The sequence below is a fragment of the Pongo abelii genome, chromosome 1, assembly GCF_028885655.2.
Source record: "Pongo abelii isolate AG06213 chromosome 1, NHGRI_mPonAbe1-v2.0_pri, whole genome shotgun sequence".
NCBI classification, from domain to species: Eukaryota; Metazoa; Chordata; class Mammalia; order Primates; family Hominidae; genus Pongo; species Pongo abelii.
Window position 1 is genome coordinate 230447405 of NC_071985.2, and position 20039 is coordinate 230467443.

Genomic DNA, 20039 nt, shown 5'->3' on the forward strand with positions numbered 1-20039 from the left:
CCACCGCACCTGGCCTGGCTTTGTCAGTCTTAAAGTCTGTGTTGATGTTAATGATGGTCACGTGGGCCTGAATTCCCAAAGGGAGGAGAGTATAACGAGGCATGTCCAACCCCTACCCCCCACATCCAACTCTTCCCATCATGGCCTGAACTAGTTTTTCAGGTTAACTAGGGAATGCCTTTGGCCCGGAGGAGGGGACCACTCAGATGATTGGGGGGCTTAGAATTTTATTTTATTTTTATTTATTTATGTATTTGTTTATTTATTTTGAGGCAGAGTCTCGCTCTGTCTCTCAGGCTGGAGTGCAGTGGTGCGATCTCAGCTCACTGCAAGCTCCGCCCTTTGGGTTCATGCCATTTTCCTGCCTCAGCCTCCCGAGTAGCTGGGACTACAGGCGCCCGCCACCACGCCCGGCTAATTTTTTTGTATTTTTAGTAGAGACGGGGGTTTCACCATGTTCGCCAGGATGGTCTCGATCTCCTGACCTCGTGATCCACCCGCCTCGGCCTTCCAAAGTGCTGGGATTACAGGCGTGAGCCATCGTGCCCGGCCTCTAGAATTTTATTTTTTTGGCCAGGTGTGGTGACTCACACCTGTAATCCTAGCAATTTGGGAGGCTGAGGCAGGTGGATTGCTTGAGCTCAGGGGTTTGAGACCAGCCTGGGCAACATGGCAAAACCCCAGCTCTACAAAAAATACAAAAATTAGCCAGGCGTGGTGGCACATACCTGTGGTACCAGCTACTCGGGGGCTGAGGTGGGAGGATCACTGGAGCCAGGGAAGTTGAGGCGCAATGAACCGAGTTGGCACCACTGCACTCCAGCCTGGGTAACAGATCAAGACCTTGTCTCAGTAAATAAATAAATAAGAATTTGGGGGCCGGGTGGGGTGGCTTGTGCCTGTGAGCCCAGCACTTTGGGGGACTGAGGCGGGCAGATCACCTGAGGTCAGGTGTTCGAGACCAACCTGGCCAACATGGCGAAACCTGGTTAATATAAAAATTATATTAACCCGGTTAATATAAAAATTATATTAACCCGGTTAATATAAAAATTATATTAACCCGGTTAATATAAAAATTATATTAACCCGGTTAATATAAAAATTATATTAACCCGGTTAATATAAAAATTATATTAACCCGGTTAATATAAAAATTATATTAACCCGGTTAATATAAAAATTATATTAACCCGGTTAATATAAAAATTAACCAGGCATGGTGGCATGCACTTGTAGTTCCAGCGGGAGGCTGAGGCAGGAGAATTGTTTGAACCCAGGAGGTGGAGGCGAGCCAAGATGGCATCACTGCACTCCAGCCTGGGTGACAGAACGAGACTCCATCTCAAGAAAAAGAATTTTGGTTTTGGTTTTGGTTTACACCACTCAAGAGTGCAGAAATTCCAAAACAAGCCGGCTGGGGCACAGTAGAGCACAGACTCTGGCTCCTCCATCCGCCCGCACCCCACCCTGTGAAAGGAAAATAAATCTCAAAACCCCACAATCACTAAGTCAAAGGAAAAAGTCAAGCTGGGAACTGCTTCGGGCAAATCGGCCTCCCGTCTTATTCCTAAATAAGATAGTTACAAAGACATATTTTTAAAGCTACACACCTCCCTCACAATTTGCCCACAAAGAAATTCCCTGTGGGCCTCAAGGTCTTTATCCTAAAACAGTTCTGTTGAATTTCACCCTGGCAATGCAAATCGATAGCTTCCCTTCACAGGTGCAGGACAAAGGACTGAACTCAAAGCCATCCCTCTGCTCACCTGGTCAAATGCATATCTGATCGCTTCCTTTGCTCTATTGTTTACGTAGAGATGCAGATTCAGTGAGCCAGACTAAAGCATAAGCGACTATTCCTCTACCCGCGTCTCACATGTATAATAAATTGTGTAGTCAGCGAAAGGCTGATCAAAGACTCAAAAGAATGCACCCTCCGGTCCTTTCTCTACCTGTGACCTGGAAGCCCTCTCCTGGAATTGTCCAGCCTTTCTGGGCTGAACCAAGGTACACTTGCACGTGTTGATTGATGCCTCACGTCTCCCTAAAATGTACAAAACCAAGCTGCACCCCAACTTCCCTGGGCACCATCGTCACGACCTCCTAGCTGTGACACTGGCGTGTCCTTAACCTTGGCAAAATAAACTTTTTACATTTCATTGAGTTCTGTCTCAGATACTTTTGGGTTCATAAACCCCACCCTCACCCCTACCCGCGGAGACAGCGTGCCGCTGTCTCCAGCCTCCCCCCCGGCTCTACGCAGGAGAGGCCTCTCTCCTCTATGGCACGCGCGGCGGCACTCTAGCAGCCAGGTGGCTTCTCTATGGGCTTTTCCGGCACAGGCCGGAAGTGGTGCGCGCTGCCCCGGAAGCACCCTGGTGGGTGGGTGCCTGCCAGCAGCTGAGGCGCCATGGCGGCGGCAGCGGTGTCAGAGTCTTGGCCGGAGCTGGAGCTGGCTGAGCGGGAGCGGCGGCGGGAGCTGCTGCTGACGGGGCCCGGGCTGGAGGAGCGAGTGCGGGCGGCGGGTGGGCAGCTGCCGCCGCGCCTTTTCACCCTGCCGCTGCTGCACTACTTGGAAGTGAGCGGCTGCGGGAGCCTGCGCGCTCCGGGGCCTGGCCTGGCGCAGGGCCTGCCGCAGCTGCACAGCCTCGTGCTCCGGCGCAACGCGCTGGGGCCCGGCCTGAGCCCCGAGCTCGGGCCGCTGCCTGCCCTTCGGGTGCTCGACCTGTCAGGCAACGCGCTGGAGGCGCTGCCGCCGGGCCAAGGCCTGGGCCCCGCCGAGCCGCCGGGCCTTCCGCAGCTGCAGAGCCTCAACCTCAGCGGCAACCGGCTGCGCGAGCTGCCAGCCGACCTGGCGCGCTGCGCCCCGCGCCTGCAGAGCCTCAACCTCACCGGCAATTGCCTAGACTCCTTCCCCGCCGAGCTCTTTCGCCCCGGCGCGCTGCCCCTGCTCAGTGAACTGGCGGCTGCTGACAACTGCCTCCGAGAACTCAGCCCCGACATCGCCCACCTGGCCTCGCTCAAGGTCAGCGGGGGCTGCCCGGGCGGGGCGGGATGGGGCCGTGGAGTAGCCCTGGAGAAGGAACCCCTCTCGGGGCCGAGCCGTTCCTAGTGATGCCCCCTGGGGCACTGGGCCCAGGGAATTCCTACAAGGCTGAAAGCCAGCTGCGGGGGCATCACCCCTGGGAAGCAGATGCCGCCTTGCAACTCCCCCTTCTCCTGGCCACACCAACATACTAGGTGGCGTCTGAACTCCCCGGCATTCTGTTAAGTGGACTTTTACACGTGGTAAAAGTGTACACGTGGTACGCTATTTTGTAATTGTTAGCAAACTTGGCTTCTCCTGTAGATCGAGCGTAGAGACCTGTCTTTTTTGTATCTAATACTTGTGAAGTGACTTGAGAGTGAGTCTGGTGGTGAAGGGGGCACCCTGGATTTTTGCATAATGCCACATGCTGTGATCTTGAAGATTGTATTTCACTTCATCCTAATAGCAGCTTTCCAAGGTAGGGGTGGTTATTCCTGTTTTACAGAAAGCCAAAGGGCCTGCCCAAAGTAAGCAGCAGGTAACTTGGGTTTTTCTCCAGACTATATTGTCCAGCGTCTGTTTACTAATTAATCTTGGATCCCCAGGCCCCGGGATAATGCTTGGCCTGTAACAGGTGCCCATTGAATCTGTTGCCTAAAAGATAGTAGGGAAGCCACATGGCAGAACCATGACCTAAACCCAGCCAGGTGTTCTCTCCATCTTCTCTTTTGGTTTCATCCTTAAGGCAGTCCTGCGTTTCTTCCATTTTTCATCTTTGAATTTATGCAGACATTTCTTTTTTTTTTTTTGAGATGGAGTCTCGCCCTGTCGCCCAGGCTGCAGTGCAGTGGCGCAATGTCGGCTCACTTCAACCTCCGCCTCCCGGGTTCAAGCAGTTCTTCTGCCTCAGCCTCCTGAGTAGCTGGGCTTACAGGCATGCGCCACCACGCCCGGCTGATTTTTGTGTTTTTAGTAGAGACGGGTTTCACTGTGTTGGTCAGGCTGGTCTCGAACTCCTGACCTCACATGATCCGCCTGTCTCGGCCTCCCAAAGTGCTAGGATTACAGGTGTGAGCCACCACGCCTGGCCTATGTGGGCATTTCTTAATAAAATACGTATACACTTTAGCAGCTTATCTGTTTATTTGCTGTAGCAATTCCTCAAAATAGTGCAACTCATTTTGCGAGTAACATATCTATATAAGGATAGGTAGACAAACCCTGGCCAGGCGCGGTGGCTCACACCTGTAATCCCAGCACTTTGGGAAGCTGAGGCGGGCGGATCACTTGAGGTCACAAGACCAGCCTGGCCAACATGGTGAAACCCCATCTCTACAAAAATACAAAAATTAGTTGGGCCTGGTGGCATGTGACTGTAGTCCCAGCTACTCGGGAGGCTGAGGTGGGAGGATCACTTGAGCCCAGGAAGTGGAGGTTGCAGTGCGCTGTGATACCAGCTCACTGCACTCCAGCTTGAACAGAGCGAGACCATGTGGCAAAAACAAAACAAAACAAACCCACTGTAGAGTGACACATGGTTACTGATGTAACTGCCCAGTGGGTTCATTTTGTCCACTACCCAGATAGAGCTGATTTATCAGGGCAGGAGGATTGCAATAGAGAAAGTTTTACACATGTAGAGCCAGCTAAAGGGGAGACTGGAGTTTTACTATTATTATTATTATTGTTGTTTGAGACGGAGTCTCGCTCTTTCTCCCAGGCTGGTGTGCAGTGGTGCAATCTCTGCTCACTGCAAGCTCCGCCTCCCGGGTTCACACCATTCTCCTGCCTCAGCCTCCCGAGTAGCTGGGACTACAAGTGCCCACCACCACACCCGGTTAATTTTTTGTATTTTTAGTAGAGATGGAGTTTCACTGTGTTAGCCAGGATGGTCTCAATCTCCTGACCTCATGATCTGCCTGTCTCGGCCTCCAAAGTGCTGAGATTACAGGCATGAGCCACCGCGCCCGGCCGAGTTTTATTACTAAATCAGCTTCCCCAAAAATTTGGAGGCTGGGGTTTTTCAAGGATGGTTTGGGTAAAGGGGAGGGTGGCTAGGCAATGGGTGCTTGCTGCTGATTGGTTGAGGTGCAATCATAGGGGTGTGGGAAATGGTCCTCCTGCTTACTGAGTCACTTCTGGGTGGGGCCACAGGGAGCTCTTTTTGGTTTCAGGTAGAGCCATTGATCAGACATGCAAAAAACCTGAAAAGACAGCTCAGAAGGCCAATCTTAGGTTCTACAGTACTGATAGTGCTGTTATCTACAGGAGTAGTTGGGGAAGTCACATATCTTGTGATCTCCAGAATAATAGCTGGCAGTTGTTTATGTCTACCCTTAGCAGAATTCAGGTTCCTCCATCCTCCTAGCCTGGTGGACCCTCATTAGCTTTACAAAGGCAGTTGAGTTTTATGGAAGGACTATTATCATTTAAATTATAAATGTCTCCCAAAGTTAGCTTGGCCCAAGCCCAGGAATAATTAAAGGTAGTTTGAAGGGCCAGGCGCAGTGGCTCATGCCTGTAATCCCAGCACTTTGGGAGGCTGAGGCAGGCAGATCAATTGAGGTTGGGAGTTCTAAACCAGCCTGACCAACATGAAGAAACCCGTCTCTAGCTGGGCATGGTGGCGCATGCCTGTAATCCCAGCTACTCGGGAGGCTGAGGCAGGAGAATCGCTTAAACCCGGGAGGCAGAGGTTGCGGTGAGCCAAGATGATGCCATTGCACTCCAGCCTGGGCAACAAGAGCGAAACTCCGTTTAAAAAAAAAGGTAGTTTGAAGGCCAAAGATGGGGATTGGTTAGATCAGATCTCTTTCACCACCATAATTTTCTCACTGTTACAGTTTTTGCAAAGGTGGTTTCATTGGGATTTCCTGAAGAGGCGAGTTCACTGGCATTTATTTTCCTTGGTCCTTGGGGCTGTAGGCATCCCTCTAGGACTAAGGTGTGATGTTGGGTACAGCACGGTCTACTCCCACCTTCCCACCTGACAGATACTTTTGGTTTTCCAGAATGTTGATGTACTAGGCATGTATCTTAACATTGTGCCTTACATCATGTAAGTGTCCAGTCAGTTACAATATTTCTCTTCAAATTCATAGATATCTTTCAGTATTCAAGTTCTTAAAGTGTTGTGGGCCAGGCTCACGCTTGTTATCCCAGCACTTTAGGAGGCTGAGGCGGGTGAATCACGAGGTCAAGAGATCGAGACCATCCTGGCCAACATGGTGAAACCCCGTTTCTACTAAAAATACAAAAATTAGCTGGGTGTGGTGGTGCATGCCTGTAGTCCCAGCTACTCGGGAGGCCGAGGCAGGAGAATCGCTTGAACCCAGGAGGCAGAGGTTGCAGTGAGCCGAGATCGCGCCACTGCACTCCAGCCTGGGTGACAAAGTAAGACTGCGTCTCAAAAAAAAAAAAAAAAGGGTATGTCCAGCTCTCTGTAGCACCTGCCCAGTAAAGCAGTCCTCTTTATGGTGCCCAAAACAATGTCATTCAAGTCAAAGAGTGTCTTGTTTTTTAACTCCCAAAAGAGGTGGCCAAGTTCCCTTTCCCCTGGGCCATTCTGTTCGTAAATTTTAGGCGTCCAGTGGCTGTCTGTCAGGAGACCTGTTTCTTGGAGGGTCATGCAAGAGCTATTGGAATCCCTTGTTGGACTCAGATGTCCTTTTGGGTACCTTTCTGAGGAATGGCTACCAGAACTGTGCCCAGCAATGTAGCTACGCACATTGGAGTTTTGCACACAAAGGCGAATGCATTTGATGTCCTTGCTGGTGCTATGGGGAGGTGGGGAGTGTAGAAAACCAGAAAACTGAGCTCAGAAACAGAAGGCAGGCTGGGCGCAGTGGTTCATGCCTGGCATCCCAGCCCTTCAGGAGGCTGAGGCGGGCGGATCACTTGAGCCCAGGAGTTTGAGACCAGCCTGGGCAACATGGTGAAAACCTGTCTCTATAAAAAATACAAAAATTAGCTGGGTGTGGTGGTGTACACCTGTAGTCCTAGCTACTCAGGAGGCTGAGGTGGGATGAACGCTTAAACCTGGGAGGTTGAGGCTGCAGTGAGCTATGATCACACCACTGCACTCCAGCCTGGGCAGCAGAGCTAGACCCTGTCTTAAAGAAAGGAGAGAGAGGCCGGGCGTGGTGGCTCATGCCTATTATCCCAGCACTTTGGGAGGCTGAGGCGGGCGGATCACCTGAGGTCGGGAGTTGAAGGCCAGCCTGACCAACGTGGAGAAACCCTGTCTCTACTAAAAATACAAAATTAGCTGGGTGTGGTGGTGCATGCCTGTAATCCCAGCTACTCGGGAGGCTGAGGCAGGAGAATTGCTTGAACCTGGGAGGCAGAGGTTTCGGTGAGCCAAGATGGTGCTATTGCACACCAGTCTGGGCAACAAGAGTGAAACTTCGTCTCAAGAAAAAAAGAGAGAGAAGGAGGAGAGAGAAAGAGAGGAGGGGGAGGAAAGGAAAAAAAACAGAAGGCACGGGCTCCAGCCCTGCCTCTCTGTGGCTACGTGCCGTTGGCCCTTGAAGGCTCTTTGCTCCTCTGTAGGAAGACTGGGAGGGTAACGCAGTACACGAAGAGGGAAAGAGATGGGGGAGGTGGTGCTGGTCATTGTGGCTGCTTGACTCCGAAACCACGAGGCTTAAAGCAGCAGCGGCTCTGCACTCTGGGCTGGCTCCGCCGGACAGTGGACAGTGGACAGTGCTGCAGCTCTTGCTGCTGGTCACTCGCGTGGCTGTGCTCAGCTGGCGTGGGCTCAGGGCTGGGCTGCCAGGGTGGGTGGGCTTCTCCGTGTGTCGTCTCGGGGCCTCTCCCTCCCCTTCTTTCACAGGGCTCAGGGCTCCTCAGTACAAAAGCAGCAGCTGCCAGCCCTTCTTCAGGCATCAACCTGGAACGTGCCTCCTGCCACTTTCCTGCGTTCCGTGGGTTAACTAAGTGCGAGCCCAATTCCGGTTCATTGAGAGGACTGGCTCTTTAGAGGCCACCAAAATAACAGCACAGAGGCTTCTGCCTGTCCTTTCCCTCCCCAGAGGGGCAAGACTGCAAATGGAAGCAGCTCGGCCTGGCTCCTAGTGCCCATCCCCACATCATTCCCCAGAGAGCACCCCCAAGCCTGGGCTGGGACCTGCGGTGCACAGGCCCTGACCCTCTTTCCTCCCAGCCACTGGGGACGAGGCCTCTGCTGTCATATGGCCTCACCAGTAGCTCTGCCTGCATGGGAGCGTCGCCTCCCCAGCGTCCTGGCCTCAGAGCCACGTGGCTTGCTGAGACCTGAGAGCACCTGGCTGGCCCTCCCTGGCTGCTTCCCGCTGCTGGGGCCCGTGGGGCTCAGCTGGCAGCACTGTGGTGAGCCGAGGATGCGGGCACGTCACACCTCTCCTGACTGCATTGTAAGTGGCCATCACGCAGGCCTGTGGTGCTGTCCGTGTGGGAATGAGGGATGGATGGGACAGATGTTACCTGAACAGCTGATGTGGGCAGGACGGTGCCTTAGTAAAGACATCCTTCCAGGCCCTGGGCCACTCCCCTCCCAAGGCCAAGCCGCACAGGGGAGTTCAGTCTCAACGTGAACCCTCCTGAAGCCAAAGGCTCTCCCCCAGCTTCCGAGTTTCTCAGTTGCTGCCGGAGGGAGTGGGGCTCACTCAGGGGCTGGCGCTCCTTGTTGGGTTGGTTTATGTCAGCCTGTCACCCCCATGAAGTTAGGATCCTTCCCCGGCAGCAGGTCCCCTGCAAAAGCCATGGGCCCGGAAGGCAGCCGGTATGCCAGGCCAGATCAGGCCTCACGTTGCTGCCGTCAGCTTAGCCACTGCGGGGGTTGTGTTTCCTGCAGTAGAGTGTCAGCTCCGGGTGACAGGTGACGGCATTTCATCCCATCAGGTGTCAGGAGGACCCCTAGCCACCCCCTGTGTAACTCATCCTCCCGGAAGCCAGTGTGCACCTCACATCCTTGCGGGCGCGCCTGCTTGCTCCCTCGCACAATTGAAAACTGATGCCACCCTCATCCACCCTTCATGTGTGAAATCTCTGGCTTCTTTTCCTGCTGAGGCTGCCACTGGGTGCCCAGCGCTGGCCTGAGGGGCCAGCATGTGATCTCGTCAGCAGGGCCTTGCATTTCTGACAAGGACTCCTCAACATCTGCAGCTTTGCGCCCCACCCAGATGGTGACTGTCTTACCCTCCCTCTTGCTCTCCTTCCTCCGCTTCCCTTCCTGTCCCCTGACTCCCCACAGAGCCTCTAGGCAGGTCCTGAGCTGCTCAGATGCCCTTTCTCTGACAGTCTTTGCCTGGAAGGAAGACCCTTCTCCAAGTGCCCGCCATCGTCCTTTCGGGGACTCACTGCAGGCCGCGGGCTGAACTGGCTGTGGCTGCTCTGGGCGCCCAGGTGGGGCCCCGCCCGCCTCCTTCGCCTCTGCTGCTGCTCCTGGGTCTGAAGGAACTTGTTCTTTGTCAGCGGAGGGAGACGCCTCACTGCGTGTTTGCAGGCAGAAAGGAGGTTCCACTTGAGGGGAACTCTCAAGCTTTTTGCCCCTTAGGGCAGCGCAGAAGCCCACAGAGCAGAACCTCAGACGCCCGCGCCCCCCACCTTCCAACCCGATAGCTTCCCGTGGCCTCTGCCAGGCAGGCTGTGCCCTGGGCTGGTGGCCCAGGCTGGTTCTAACGCTGGAGCCAGGGCTCTGACAGGGAGGCAAGGAGCTCTAGAAGGCTGAGCTCACGGCCGCGCTGTTCCTGGTGCAGCAGGCTGGTGACAGCATTGGTGATACGGCTCCTGGTACTTTGTGAGGCCACCTGGATTCCAGGGGTAGATTGGCTCTCGTCCCATGTGGGGCCGGAAGGGAGGTCTGGGCTGGAGCCACCAGTCCAACCGGTCTAGACCAGCCCAGCCCAGCCCACCCTGTCCTGAGAAGCACAAAATTGTGGCAGTTCTGTTAGATCCGATGGACGCGTGGCTCAGGTGGTGCCCAGCAGCTGGGCTTGGTCTCAGCCCCTGCCTCGTGTTCTTCCCCAGCAGGCGCCACTGCTGCTTAGACTGCCCCATTCTCTCCCAGAGGGCACGCGAGCCCTTTTATTTCTTTTACACATGCTGTTCCTGCTTGACTGTTAAGTTGTCGCTTCCTCCCTGGTCTGTGTTCTCCCTGTGGGAACTCATCCAGTGCACCCTCCCATGTCTGAGCCGTGCCGCCCTTCCCGCTTCTGAGCACCGTCCCATTTCTGAGCCATGCTGCCCTTACCTGCCTCTGAGCAGCTTGACTGCTTGAGCCGGAGGATTCCAGCAGGCTCCTTTTTTCATTTCCTTCACAACCTGGGGCTTGAGAAATTCCATCACCACTGCCATCCGTTCCAGGAGCAGGAGGTGTCCTCTGGGTAATCAGCCCGTCCCCAACTCTGTTCAGAGTCTATCAAGTCCAGCCCTACCTGTCTCCTCCAGACCCAGTATGACTAGAACTCACGAGCCACACCGACCAAGGGTGAGCGCTGGCTTCCAGGGGGCCCACATGCTGTTGTCTCCTTTCTGGGGGCAGAGCTGGCACTGAGGCTGCCAGAGATCCCCGAGGGTCAGGCTTTGCATCCTGAGCAGGGTCTTCCTCCAGCCCTAGAGGAAGCTGGGACAGAAGGGTTTGCTCGCAGTGCCTGCCCCACCACCCGGGCAAGGCTGTGGGGCCTGGGTACCAAACCAGGAAAGAGCAGAGTGGAGGTGGATGGGCCCCTTTTGCCTGAACCCGCAGCGGCAGCCTCACGTCATGGAAGTGGCTGCCCTCGCACGCACGTTCCCTGCGCTGCCCAGACCCTGGGAAAGACATCCTAAGAGTGCATCAGGTGCCACTGTACCCCTTTCATCCTTTCAGTGAGGTCACCTGCACGTTTTGCCAAAGTCTGATCAGTCATGGTCATAGAAAGCGCTTTCCCGCGGGCCACGGGGCTTCCTGGGCATCTTTGTGGCACACGGTGGTGGCCCCGACGCACCTGTCCTGGGTCAGACGAAGGCTGAGAACCCATTGCTGTTGAAGTCGGCTTTCCCCTTTCCTTCCTGCGTGAACCCTGAGAGCACTCTGTGTGTCACTGTGGGCAACTTTGCACTTCAGTATGAAGAAGAATACTCTTAGAGATTTTGCTGTATTTTTTTTTTTTTAGCTCATTTAATTAAAAAAAAAATAACACCACTTTGGGGAATCTGCTTCTCACCTGAACAGTCCTGGCTAGGTCCCGACATGAGGTCACCCACTTTGGGGAACCTGCTTCTCATCTGAGCAGTCCTGGCTAGGTCCCGACATGAGGTCACGTTTCACAGCCAGATATCCCTTGTCTCTTCTCACCTTTCTGTTCTCTAACCTGATGATTGATCTGCAGTGCTGCTGTAGTTGTTAAAGAGAGTGACATGTTTGAGTCAGAAGCTTTTGCAGAGATCACTGTTAACCATGGCTGACACCTTCCCCTCGGAGAGGCTCCTTGGATAGTGCCTTTGATGTGGGGTGCAGAGCTGGGGAAGCGACTCAAAGGTGAATAACTTGTGGCTCCCCAGGGACGCGTCCCCACAGGCAGGCCAGTGGTGGCTCTTGTGAGTGATGAGTGGTCTCCCTGCCTCTGGAGCATGACCGTGGGCTCTCTTCCCCGAGTCCGGGGGTCTGACGCGTGCTTGTTTCTCTTTGCAGACGTTGGACCTCTCCAACAACCAGCTGAGCGAGATCCCTGCAGAGCTTGCGGACTGCCCCAAGCTCAAGGAGATCAATTTCCGTGGGAACAAGCTGAGGGACAAGCGCCTGGAGAAGATGGTCAGCGGCTGCCAGACCAGATCCATCCTGGAGTACCTGCGTGTCGGAGGCCGCGGTGGCGGGAAGGGCAAGGGCCGTGCCGAGGGCTCGGAGAAGGAAGAGAGCCGGAGGAAGAGGAGGGAGAGGAAGCAGAGGCGGGAGGGCGGCGATGGGGAGGAGCAGGACGTGGGAGATGCTGGCCGGCTGCTGCTCAGGGTCCTGCACGTCTCCGAAAACCCCGCACCCCTGACAGTCAGAGTGAGCCCCGAGGTCCGGGATGTGCGGCCCTATATTGTGGGGGCCGTGGTGCGCGGCATGGACCTGCAGCCGGGGAATGCACTCAAACGCTTCCTCACCTCGCAGGTGGGTGCCCGTGGGGTCCTCAGATGACGGGGACAGAGGTGTGGGACGCGGCAAGCTGGTATACATCCTGGGGCGAGCGTGTCCGAAGGAGCAGCAGTGGAGTATGGGGCCCAGCCAGGTGTCTGTGTGCTTCAGTTTCCTCAGCTCCAAAGAGGGAATAGAGCAGGTTCTGGCTCAGGTGTTGCTGAGGAAGGGGTAAGGCCTCAGTCCCCTCTGGGAGGCAGGTGTCCCCAGCGTGGAGATGGCCTCTTCACAGATGCCTGCAGCCTGGCCGGGTTGGTCCTGGTCACTGGCCCTATCCCTTGCTGCTCCACATATGGCGTTAACGGTTTATCCTAATTTTTTTTTTTAAGCAGTCTCGCTTTGTCTTCCAGGCTGGAGTGCAGTGGTGCAGTCTAATCTCACTGTAGCGTCCACCTCCTGGGTTCAAGTGATTCTCCTGCCTCAGCCTCCTGAGTAGCTGGCATTGCAGGTGCCCACCATCATGTCCGGCTAATTTTTTTTGTATTTTTAAGAGACGGGGTTTCACCATGTTGGCCAGGTTGGTCTTGAACTCCTGACCTCAAGCAGTCCACCAGCCTCGGCCTCCCAAAGTGTGGGGATTACGGGCGTCAGCCACCACACCTGGCCTATCCTAATTTCTGGATAGCTTTATTGCAGTTGAAAATCAGGGTTCCAGCTGGGTGCGGTGGCTCATGCCTGTAATCGCAGCACTTCAGGAGGCCGAGGCGGGTGAATCACCTGAGGTCAGGAGTTTAAGACCAGCCTGGCCAACATGGCGAAACCCCATCTCTACCGAAAACAAAAATTAGCTGGTGTGGTGGCGAGCACCTTTAATCCCAGCTACTGGGGAGGCCGAGGCAGGAGAATCACTTGAACCTGGGAGGTGGAGGTTGCAGTAAGCCGAGATTGCACCACCGCACTCCAGCCTGGGCGACACAGCAAGACTCCATTTAAAAAAAAAAAAAAATGGAAAATCAGGGTTCCTTGATTTTTTGGTATTTTGGTGGGTTTTCTGACTTCTGCAGTAAATCACACATTTTGTTCTATGTAAGTATTAAAGTCATCAACTCTTGCCAGCACATTCTTCTGTGAATTGTTTAGGTTTTGGCAAGACTAACTTCCCAGATTGTTGTTTTTCTGTGACACCTGACCAACTTTTAAAATAGAAAGCACCTCTGTGCCCAGGGGAAAGTCTCGTGCGCCCCGCAGTGGCAGCGACAGAGCATGGCGGGCCGAGAGCCACTGTCGTGAGAGTCCTGCCTGCACCTTGGGGAGGAAGGGAACAGGCACCACAGCCAGGGCTTTACAACTTAAAGCTCAGCCTTTATTTACATTTTAGTTCAAGATTAGTTCTTTGAAATCTCAAATATTATGTCTAGAATTAGAGAAGGAAGAAAGTCTGCTGATTGATAGGTTAAGATAGTTTTCCTGATGGTGATTCCACAAAGTGAGTGCCTGGCTGGCCGGGTGGAGAGGAGTTGGAGGGGAGCCCTGTCTCGGAAAGGGGCGTGGCGGGGTTGTGAAGACCTTGGACTGGAGGGTGTCCTGGCGCACAGCCCAGCCAAGGGTCAAGTGTGGACACCTCGGGGCTTCGGGGCACAAGAGACCTTGCTCATCACTGCTCCTGTGTTACAGACCAAGCTCCACGAAGATCTCTGTGAGAAGAGGACGGCCGCCACCCTTGCCACCCACGAGCTCCGCGCCGTCAAAGGGCCCCTGCTGTACTGTGCTCGGCCCCCGCACGACCTCAAGGTGCTGCAGCCTCCTTTGCAGGGTCTGCTCAAGGGTCTCCTTGGTGTCGAAAGACGCCATGCTGATACTGCAGCCTGAACTTTTTTTTTTTTTTGGAGATGGAGTTTCATTCTTGTTGCTCAGGCTGGAGTGCAATGGCACAATCTCGGCTCACCGCAGCCTCCGCCTCCTGGGTTCAAGCGATTCTCCTGCTTCAGCCTCCCGAATAGCTGAGTTTACAGGCATGCGCCACCACGCCCAGCTAATTTTGTATTTTTAGTAGAGACGGGGTTTCTCCATGTTGGTCAGGCTGGTCTCAAACTCCAGACCTCAGGTGATCCGCCCACTTTGGCCTCCCAAAGTGCTAGGATTACAGGCATGAGCCACCGCACCTGGCCTGAACATTTTCTTTAGAGTAGAATCCGATGCTGTTCTTGCAAAGACATGAAATAATGAAACAGACCGTGTTTGCGGTTACTCGAAGCGGTGCACAGCTGTGAGAGGACTCGGCGGAGGAGCAGTCGTGGGAAAATGGTTTCCTTCACTCGCTCACTACCTTTTAATCAGAAATTTTGGTCTCTGTCCCGATAGTAAAACCGTTTGCGTGGGGTTGGTAGTAGGGTGAGTTGCGGTGTCATGGTGCTGTCCTGGGCTGTTGAATCTGTGGAGTGCACGAGGTCCCGGCTGCTCAGTCCTCTTTTGGCCTTCTGAGGATGGCAGACCTCTGGAAACAGTTGTGCATGAGCTGGCTTTAAGGTTAAGCCCTGCCTCGGTAGGATCGGTGTGTTTGGGCGTCAGGTCTCCCTGGGACGCTGCAGTTGCAGCCCACATGCAGCTTCTTGCTGCGTGGTCCCGTGGGATGCTCCCTGCCTGCTGTAGAGATGAATGAGGGCGGGAGTCGGGAGGGCTCGTTGAGGCTTAAGGCCGTAATCAACAGGACGGGCAAGTTCTGTGGCTGTGACCCTAGTGGAGTTTGTGGGTTTCTGCCCGATAGATCGTCCCCTTGGGGCGGAAAGAAGCCAAGGCCAAGGAGCTGGTGCGGCAGCTGCAGCTGGAGGCCGAGGAGCAGAGGAAGCAGAAGAAGCGGCAGAGTGTGTCGGGCCTGCACAGGTGGGCGGCGTGCCTGGTGGGGTGGGGCCGGGCCCGGGGGAGTGCAGCATGCTGGCCTCAGCTAAGTTAGTCTGTGCTCCTCAGGAACCGCCTAATGCTACCAGAACCCGGAAGCTTCTTAACAGGGTAAAAAGAAAGCATTCTCTTTCCAAAGGAGACGTTGTGGAACCAGTCTGTCATCTAGATGGCCCTGACGTGATGAGGGAAGTGGAAGGTGTTAGGAGCGGAGGTATTGGCCATTCCGCAGGGGGCGGGTGGCCCTCGGGATGGGACAGGACAGGATATAAAGTAGCCATTAGGAAACGGACATAAATGCCAGCCCAACCCACAGCATTTTATCCATACCATGTGCTGTTGGGTATCATCCAAGTCAGGGTCCTTGGCCCTGCTCTAAGCAAGATGATCATCCATAACTAGCCCCGTGATTTCTGTAAACACAGGCTTCAGAATACTTTGTTTTTTGAAGCTTGTTATGCTTGGGCCCTTGATATTACACTTAATTTGTGTGAAGAACTTTTTGAGTCGTCCAGTTTACCCTTTAGGTATGTTTTCAGGTGTGTGTCTTTTTTTTTTTTTTTTTTTTTTTTTTTTTTTTTTTTTTTTTTTTTTTGAGATGGCGTCTCACTCTTGTCGCCCAGGCTAGAGTGCAATGGCACGATCTCGGCTCACTGCAACCTCCACCTCCTGGGTTCAAGCGATTCTCCTGCCTCAGCCTCCCGAGTAGCTGGGATTACAGGCGCCTGCCGCCACGCCTGGCTAATATTTGTGTTTTTAGTAGAGACAGGGTTCGCCATGTTGGCCAGGCTGGTCTTGAACTCCTGACCTCAAGCAATCCACCTGCCTCAGCCTCCCAAACTGCTAGGATTACAGGCGTGAGCCACCACGCCCAGCTGTGCCTTTTTTCTTTTCTTTTTTTTTTTTTAAAGATGTGGTCACGCCATGTTGCCTAGGCTGGAGTGAGGTGGCTAATCATAGGCGCAATCCCACTACTGATCAGCACTGGAGCTTTTTGTCCTGATCTGTTTCTCACCTGGGCTGGTTCACTCCTCCTTAGGCAGCCTGGTGGCCCTCCACTCCCAGGAGCTCACCATAGTGATGACAGACTTAGCGTAGACACTCCATTGGCACAGCACACCCCAGCCAACTCCTGGGCCCATGCAGCCCTCCTGTCTCAGCCTCATGAGTGCTGGGACCACAGGCACATGCCACCACACCCAGCACAGTGTATCTTTTATAGTTATGCCTAGAATTTGTATTTCTTCCCATACAGATACCTTCACTTGCTGGATGGAAATGAAAATTACCCGTGTCTTGTGGATGCAGACGGTGATGTGATTTCCTTCCCACCAATAACCAACAGTGAGAAGACAAAGGTAGGGTGGCATGTGTGTGAACATGGTGTGTCTTCTAGGCTGTTCCCTGTAGAATTAACACAAGTCTGCAGGGCGTGGTGGCTCAACGCCTGTAATCCCAGCATTTTGGGAGACCGAGGTGGGCGGATCACCTGAGGTCAGGAGTTCAAGACCAGCCTGACCAATATGGAGAAACCCTGTCTTTAGTAAAAATACAAAATTAGCTGGGCGTGGTGGTGCATGCCTGTAAATCCCAGCTACTGGGGAGGCTGAGACAGGAGAATCACTTGAACCCGGAAGGCGGAGGTTGTGGTAAGCCGAGATCGCGCCATTGCACTCCAGCCTGGGCAACAAGAGTGAAACTCCGTCTCCAGAAAAAAAAAAAAAGAGGAAGAAAGAAAAAGAACACGCACAAGTGTCTGCTGCATTGTGAGGTCTCATTGTGTACAATAGAAAACGCAGCCCAGGGGGGTCAAAGGGCCCCCTGGCTTCTCAGAGCTACAGCTCACTGTTCACGCTCAGTGCTGCGCGACGGCCCGGGATGCTGTGTGCAGCACTGCCGTCTTCCTCTGTAAGGAGTGGGCTTGGTGTGTGTGACGCCATCTGCTTGATTGATAGATTGAGATAGGTCTTGCTCTGTTGCCAAAGTTGGGGTGCAGTGGCGAGATCATAGCTCACTGCAGCCTCAAACTCTTGGGCTTAAGCGATCCTCCCATGTCAGCCTCCTGAGTAGCTGGGACCACAGGTGCATGGCACCACACCTGGCTAATTTTTGTATTTTTTTGTAGAGATGGGGTCTTGCTGTGTTGTCCAGGCTGGTCTTGAACTCCTGAGCTCAAGCAATCTCCACATCAACCTCCCAAAGTGCTGGATTTAACAGGTCTGAGCCACTGCCTGGCCACACAGTTTTGTAGATTTTTCCTGAGAACAAATGTTGCAGTTGCTGATGTCTACATTTGATAACTGTTCTTTTCTGAAATGTTTTTTTCTTTTAAGGTTAAGAAAACGACTTCTGATTTGTTTTTGGAAGTAACAAGTGCCACCAGTCTGCAGATTTGCAAGGATGTCATGGATGCCCTCATTCTGGTGAGTGCAGGGTGGCTCCTCCTGAGAAACGCTTTTGAGTGTGAGTGGTGCTCTGCTCTTTGACTTCCCACCCATCCTGCTTGCCTCTTTCTTGCTTACTGTGGTAGCAAACAGCAGCATGTCTTCCCTGGGTCACCTCTCATCTCCAGGTTAAAAAGGTATTTTTTATTTGCAGAAAATGGCAGAAATGAACAAGTACACTTTAGAAAATAAAGAGGAAGGATCACTCTCAGATACTGAAGCTGATGCAGTCTCTGGACAACTTCCAGATCCCAGAACGAATCCCAGTGCTGGAAAGGACGGGCCCTCCCTGCTGGTGGTGGAGCAGGTCCGGGTGTTGGACCTGGAAGGGAGCCTGAAGGTGGTGTACCCGTCCAAGGCCGACCTGGCCACTGCCCCTCCCCACGTGACTGTCGTGCGCTGATGCCAGGGCCGCCTATCCGCGTTTGTTTGGCCTGTTTTGCGGAGGTTTCTATGCGGCAGTGCTGAATTATCCGTTAGATTTTCACCCCAGGTTTTTTTTTGTTTGTTTTTGTTTTTGAGATGGAGTCTCGCTCTGTCGCCAGGCTGGAGTGCAGTGGCGTGATCTCGACTCACTGCAACCTCTGTCTCCTGGGTTCAAGCGATTCTCCTGCCTCAGCCTCCCGAGTAGCTGGGACCACAGGTGTGTGCCACCATGCTCAGCTAATTTTTGTATTTTTAGTAGAGACGGGGTTTCACCATTTTGGCCAGGATGGTCTTGATCTCTTGACCTCATGATCTGTCCACCTCTGCCCCTCAAAGTGCTGGGATCACGTGATCTGCCCACCTCAGCCTCCTAAAGTGCTGGGATTACAGGCGTGAGCTGTGCCTGGCCCACCCCAGCATTTTTTAAGATGTATGTATTCGTTGTTCTGTTTTTCCAGATGATTCTGTCGTAAAGTGATGCTGTGTTGTCGTTACAACATCAAAGTGATTTTACGGTTTTTTATGGGATTATTCAAATGTCAGAATTAACTGTTCAAAATGTTCTGAATCATGTAGATACATGGCAGGTAACTCTGTTTATGGGAGAAAAGACACTGTACAGTCATGTGCCACATAACAGTGTCTGGGTCAGTGACAGACACTTACCTGACAGCGGACCCGTGATATTCTCGTGCAGTGTGTTTGGAATCCTGGTCTGGCCTCTCGGCGTTGGCCTTGCAGATCAAGTAGGGGAAGTGAGTGATGTTCAGTCATGCTACTGGGACACTTGGTTTTCCAGATGAAAACACATAAATAAAACTACACGTACCATTGAGGCTTGTGTAAGGACTCTCTGTGATCACACAGCAGCGGCTAAGCACACGTTTCTCATGTGTCACTGAGCAACACGTGACTGTCAATGGTTCGGAGACCCGAAAACTTGGGAAGCCAACCGATGTGCCTTTCCTTGAACGGCACAGTCACTTTCTGTGACGCAGCATCTTGTAAAACCATATCATGCCAGGATGCAGCTTGGCATGTGCAAGGACATTGGGTTCTCCAGCTGGCAGTGATCATCATCTCTGGGGGAAAAGTTTTAATGTGACCTTAGAATTGGCAGAAGTGGTTGCGTCTCTTCATAGTGCTGTTGGATTGCTTTGTGGGGATGGAGATGTGGAGACCCCTCCAGGTGAGCAGCCTGTAGGCTGAAAGCAGTGGCAGCCCCTCACCCTGCCTCAGCGGGGCCGAGCGGAGGAAAGCGGTGTCAGTGGGGTTTCCATTGTGTGCATGCTAGTGCCGCAGTGACAGGCAGGTGGAGCCCCAGGAGTGGACCGGACACCTCTGCTTGGGAAGCATCGGCAGTCCTCAGCCAGCTGAGGGACAGATGGTAGCAATAGCTGGAGGACGCTTAGGTTTTTGAGCCAAAAATCTTCATTTGAGTGCCAGATAGGTGGGTCCTGGGCGCCTTCTGTTGGATACGTTTCCGTTGTGAACATCCAGGTGAGACCCCCACGTCCACATGTCTTCGTGTGTGTCCAGGCACACATGCGTGCACACCACTCCCGGGAGTCGGTGCGCTTGGCTCACGAGGACATGGCCAGCCACCGCGATGGCTTTCACGGACCCCACTGCCTTACGATCTGGGTGCCATGTGAGAAGCAGACTCATCAGCTTTATCGAATGACACCATTTGTTCTCTGTTCAGTGTCTCGATTTCTGTGTCTGTAGAAATGACTGGCAATTTTGGAGAGCATCTGCAAGAGCCCCACAGCCCACACACCTTTAGTCGTCAATCTCAGAGGCCGGGGGCCCTGTGCAGTGGGCAGACTAACAGCTGGGTGGCTCTTCAGAGCCTTGCAGGACATGGGCCAGGCTGCCTTGAGACCTGGACCCACTTGTCTGGTCACCGCCAGGCCTTCCTGTCTGGCCCACTGTGGAAGGGAGGGGATTCCAGACAGGACGAGGCCCACACTCAGTGCCAGCCGGACTGCTGTGGGTGTGTCAGATGACTGCCTTGCCTTGTGTCCCCCCAAAACCTAATTTCCTGCTGCTCTGGGCAGTCAAGGCAGATGCCACAGTTAGCCAGGGGCCTGCCCTGCTGGAGGCTTGAGGCGGCACAGGGGCTTCGCCAGGCTGGGACTCTGCTGGAGTTCTGGGGCTGGGGACC

At 53.7% G+C, this 20039-nt stretch overlaps 1 protein-coding gene across 1 annotated transcript; it reads left to right on the top strand.

Moving 5' to 3' along the window:
- The first annotated feature begins 2353 nt into the window (after nt 1-2353).
- On the top strand, nt 2354-18705 carry LRRC47 (leucine rich repeat containing 47). Its single transcript, XM_009235743.4, has 7 exons — nt 2354-3028; nt 11682-12143; nt 13782-13898; nt 14872-14987; nt 16258-16360; nt 17336-17425; nt 17601-18705. The coding sequence occupies exons 1-7, from the start codon at nt 2414-2416 to the stop codon at nt 17847-17849; spliced, it is 1752 nt and encodes a 583-aa protein (XP_009234018.2). The 5' UTR covers nt 2354-2413; the 3' UTR covers nt 17850-18705.
- Nucleotides 18706-20039: the final 1334 nt, after the last annotated feature.

What these genes read in the sequence shown, in the direction of transcription:
- LRRC47 (XM_009235743.4), top strand. Translation starts at nt 2,414, where the DNA reads ATGGCGGCGGCAGCGGTGTCAGAGTCTTGGCCGGAGCTGGAGCTGGCT. An exon ending in AGTGTGTCGGGCCTGCACAG is followed by an intron (nt 14,988 to 16,257) that starts GTGGGCGGCGTG and finishes CTTCCCATACAG; the next exon opens with ATACCTTCACTTGCTGGATG. An exon ending in CCAACAGTGAGAAGACAAAG is followed by an intron (nt 16,361 to 17,335) that starts GTAGGGTGGCAT and finishes TTTTCTTTTAAG; the next exon opens with GTTAAGAAAACGACTTCTGA.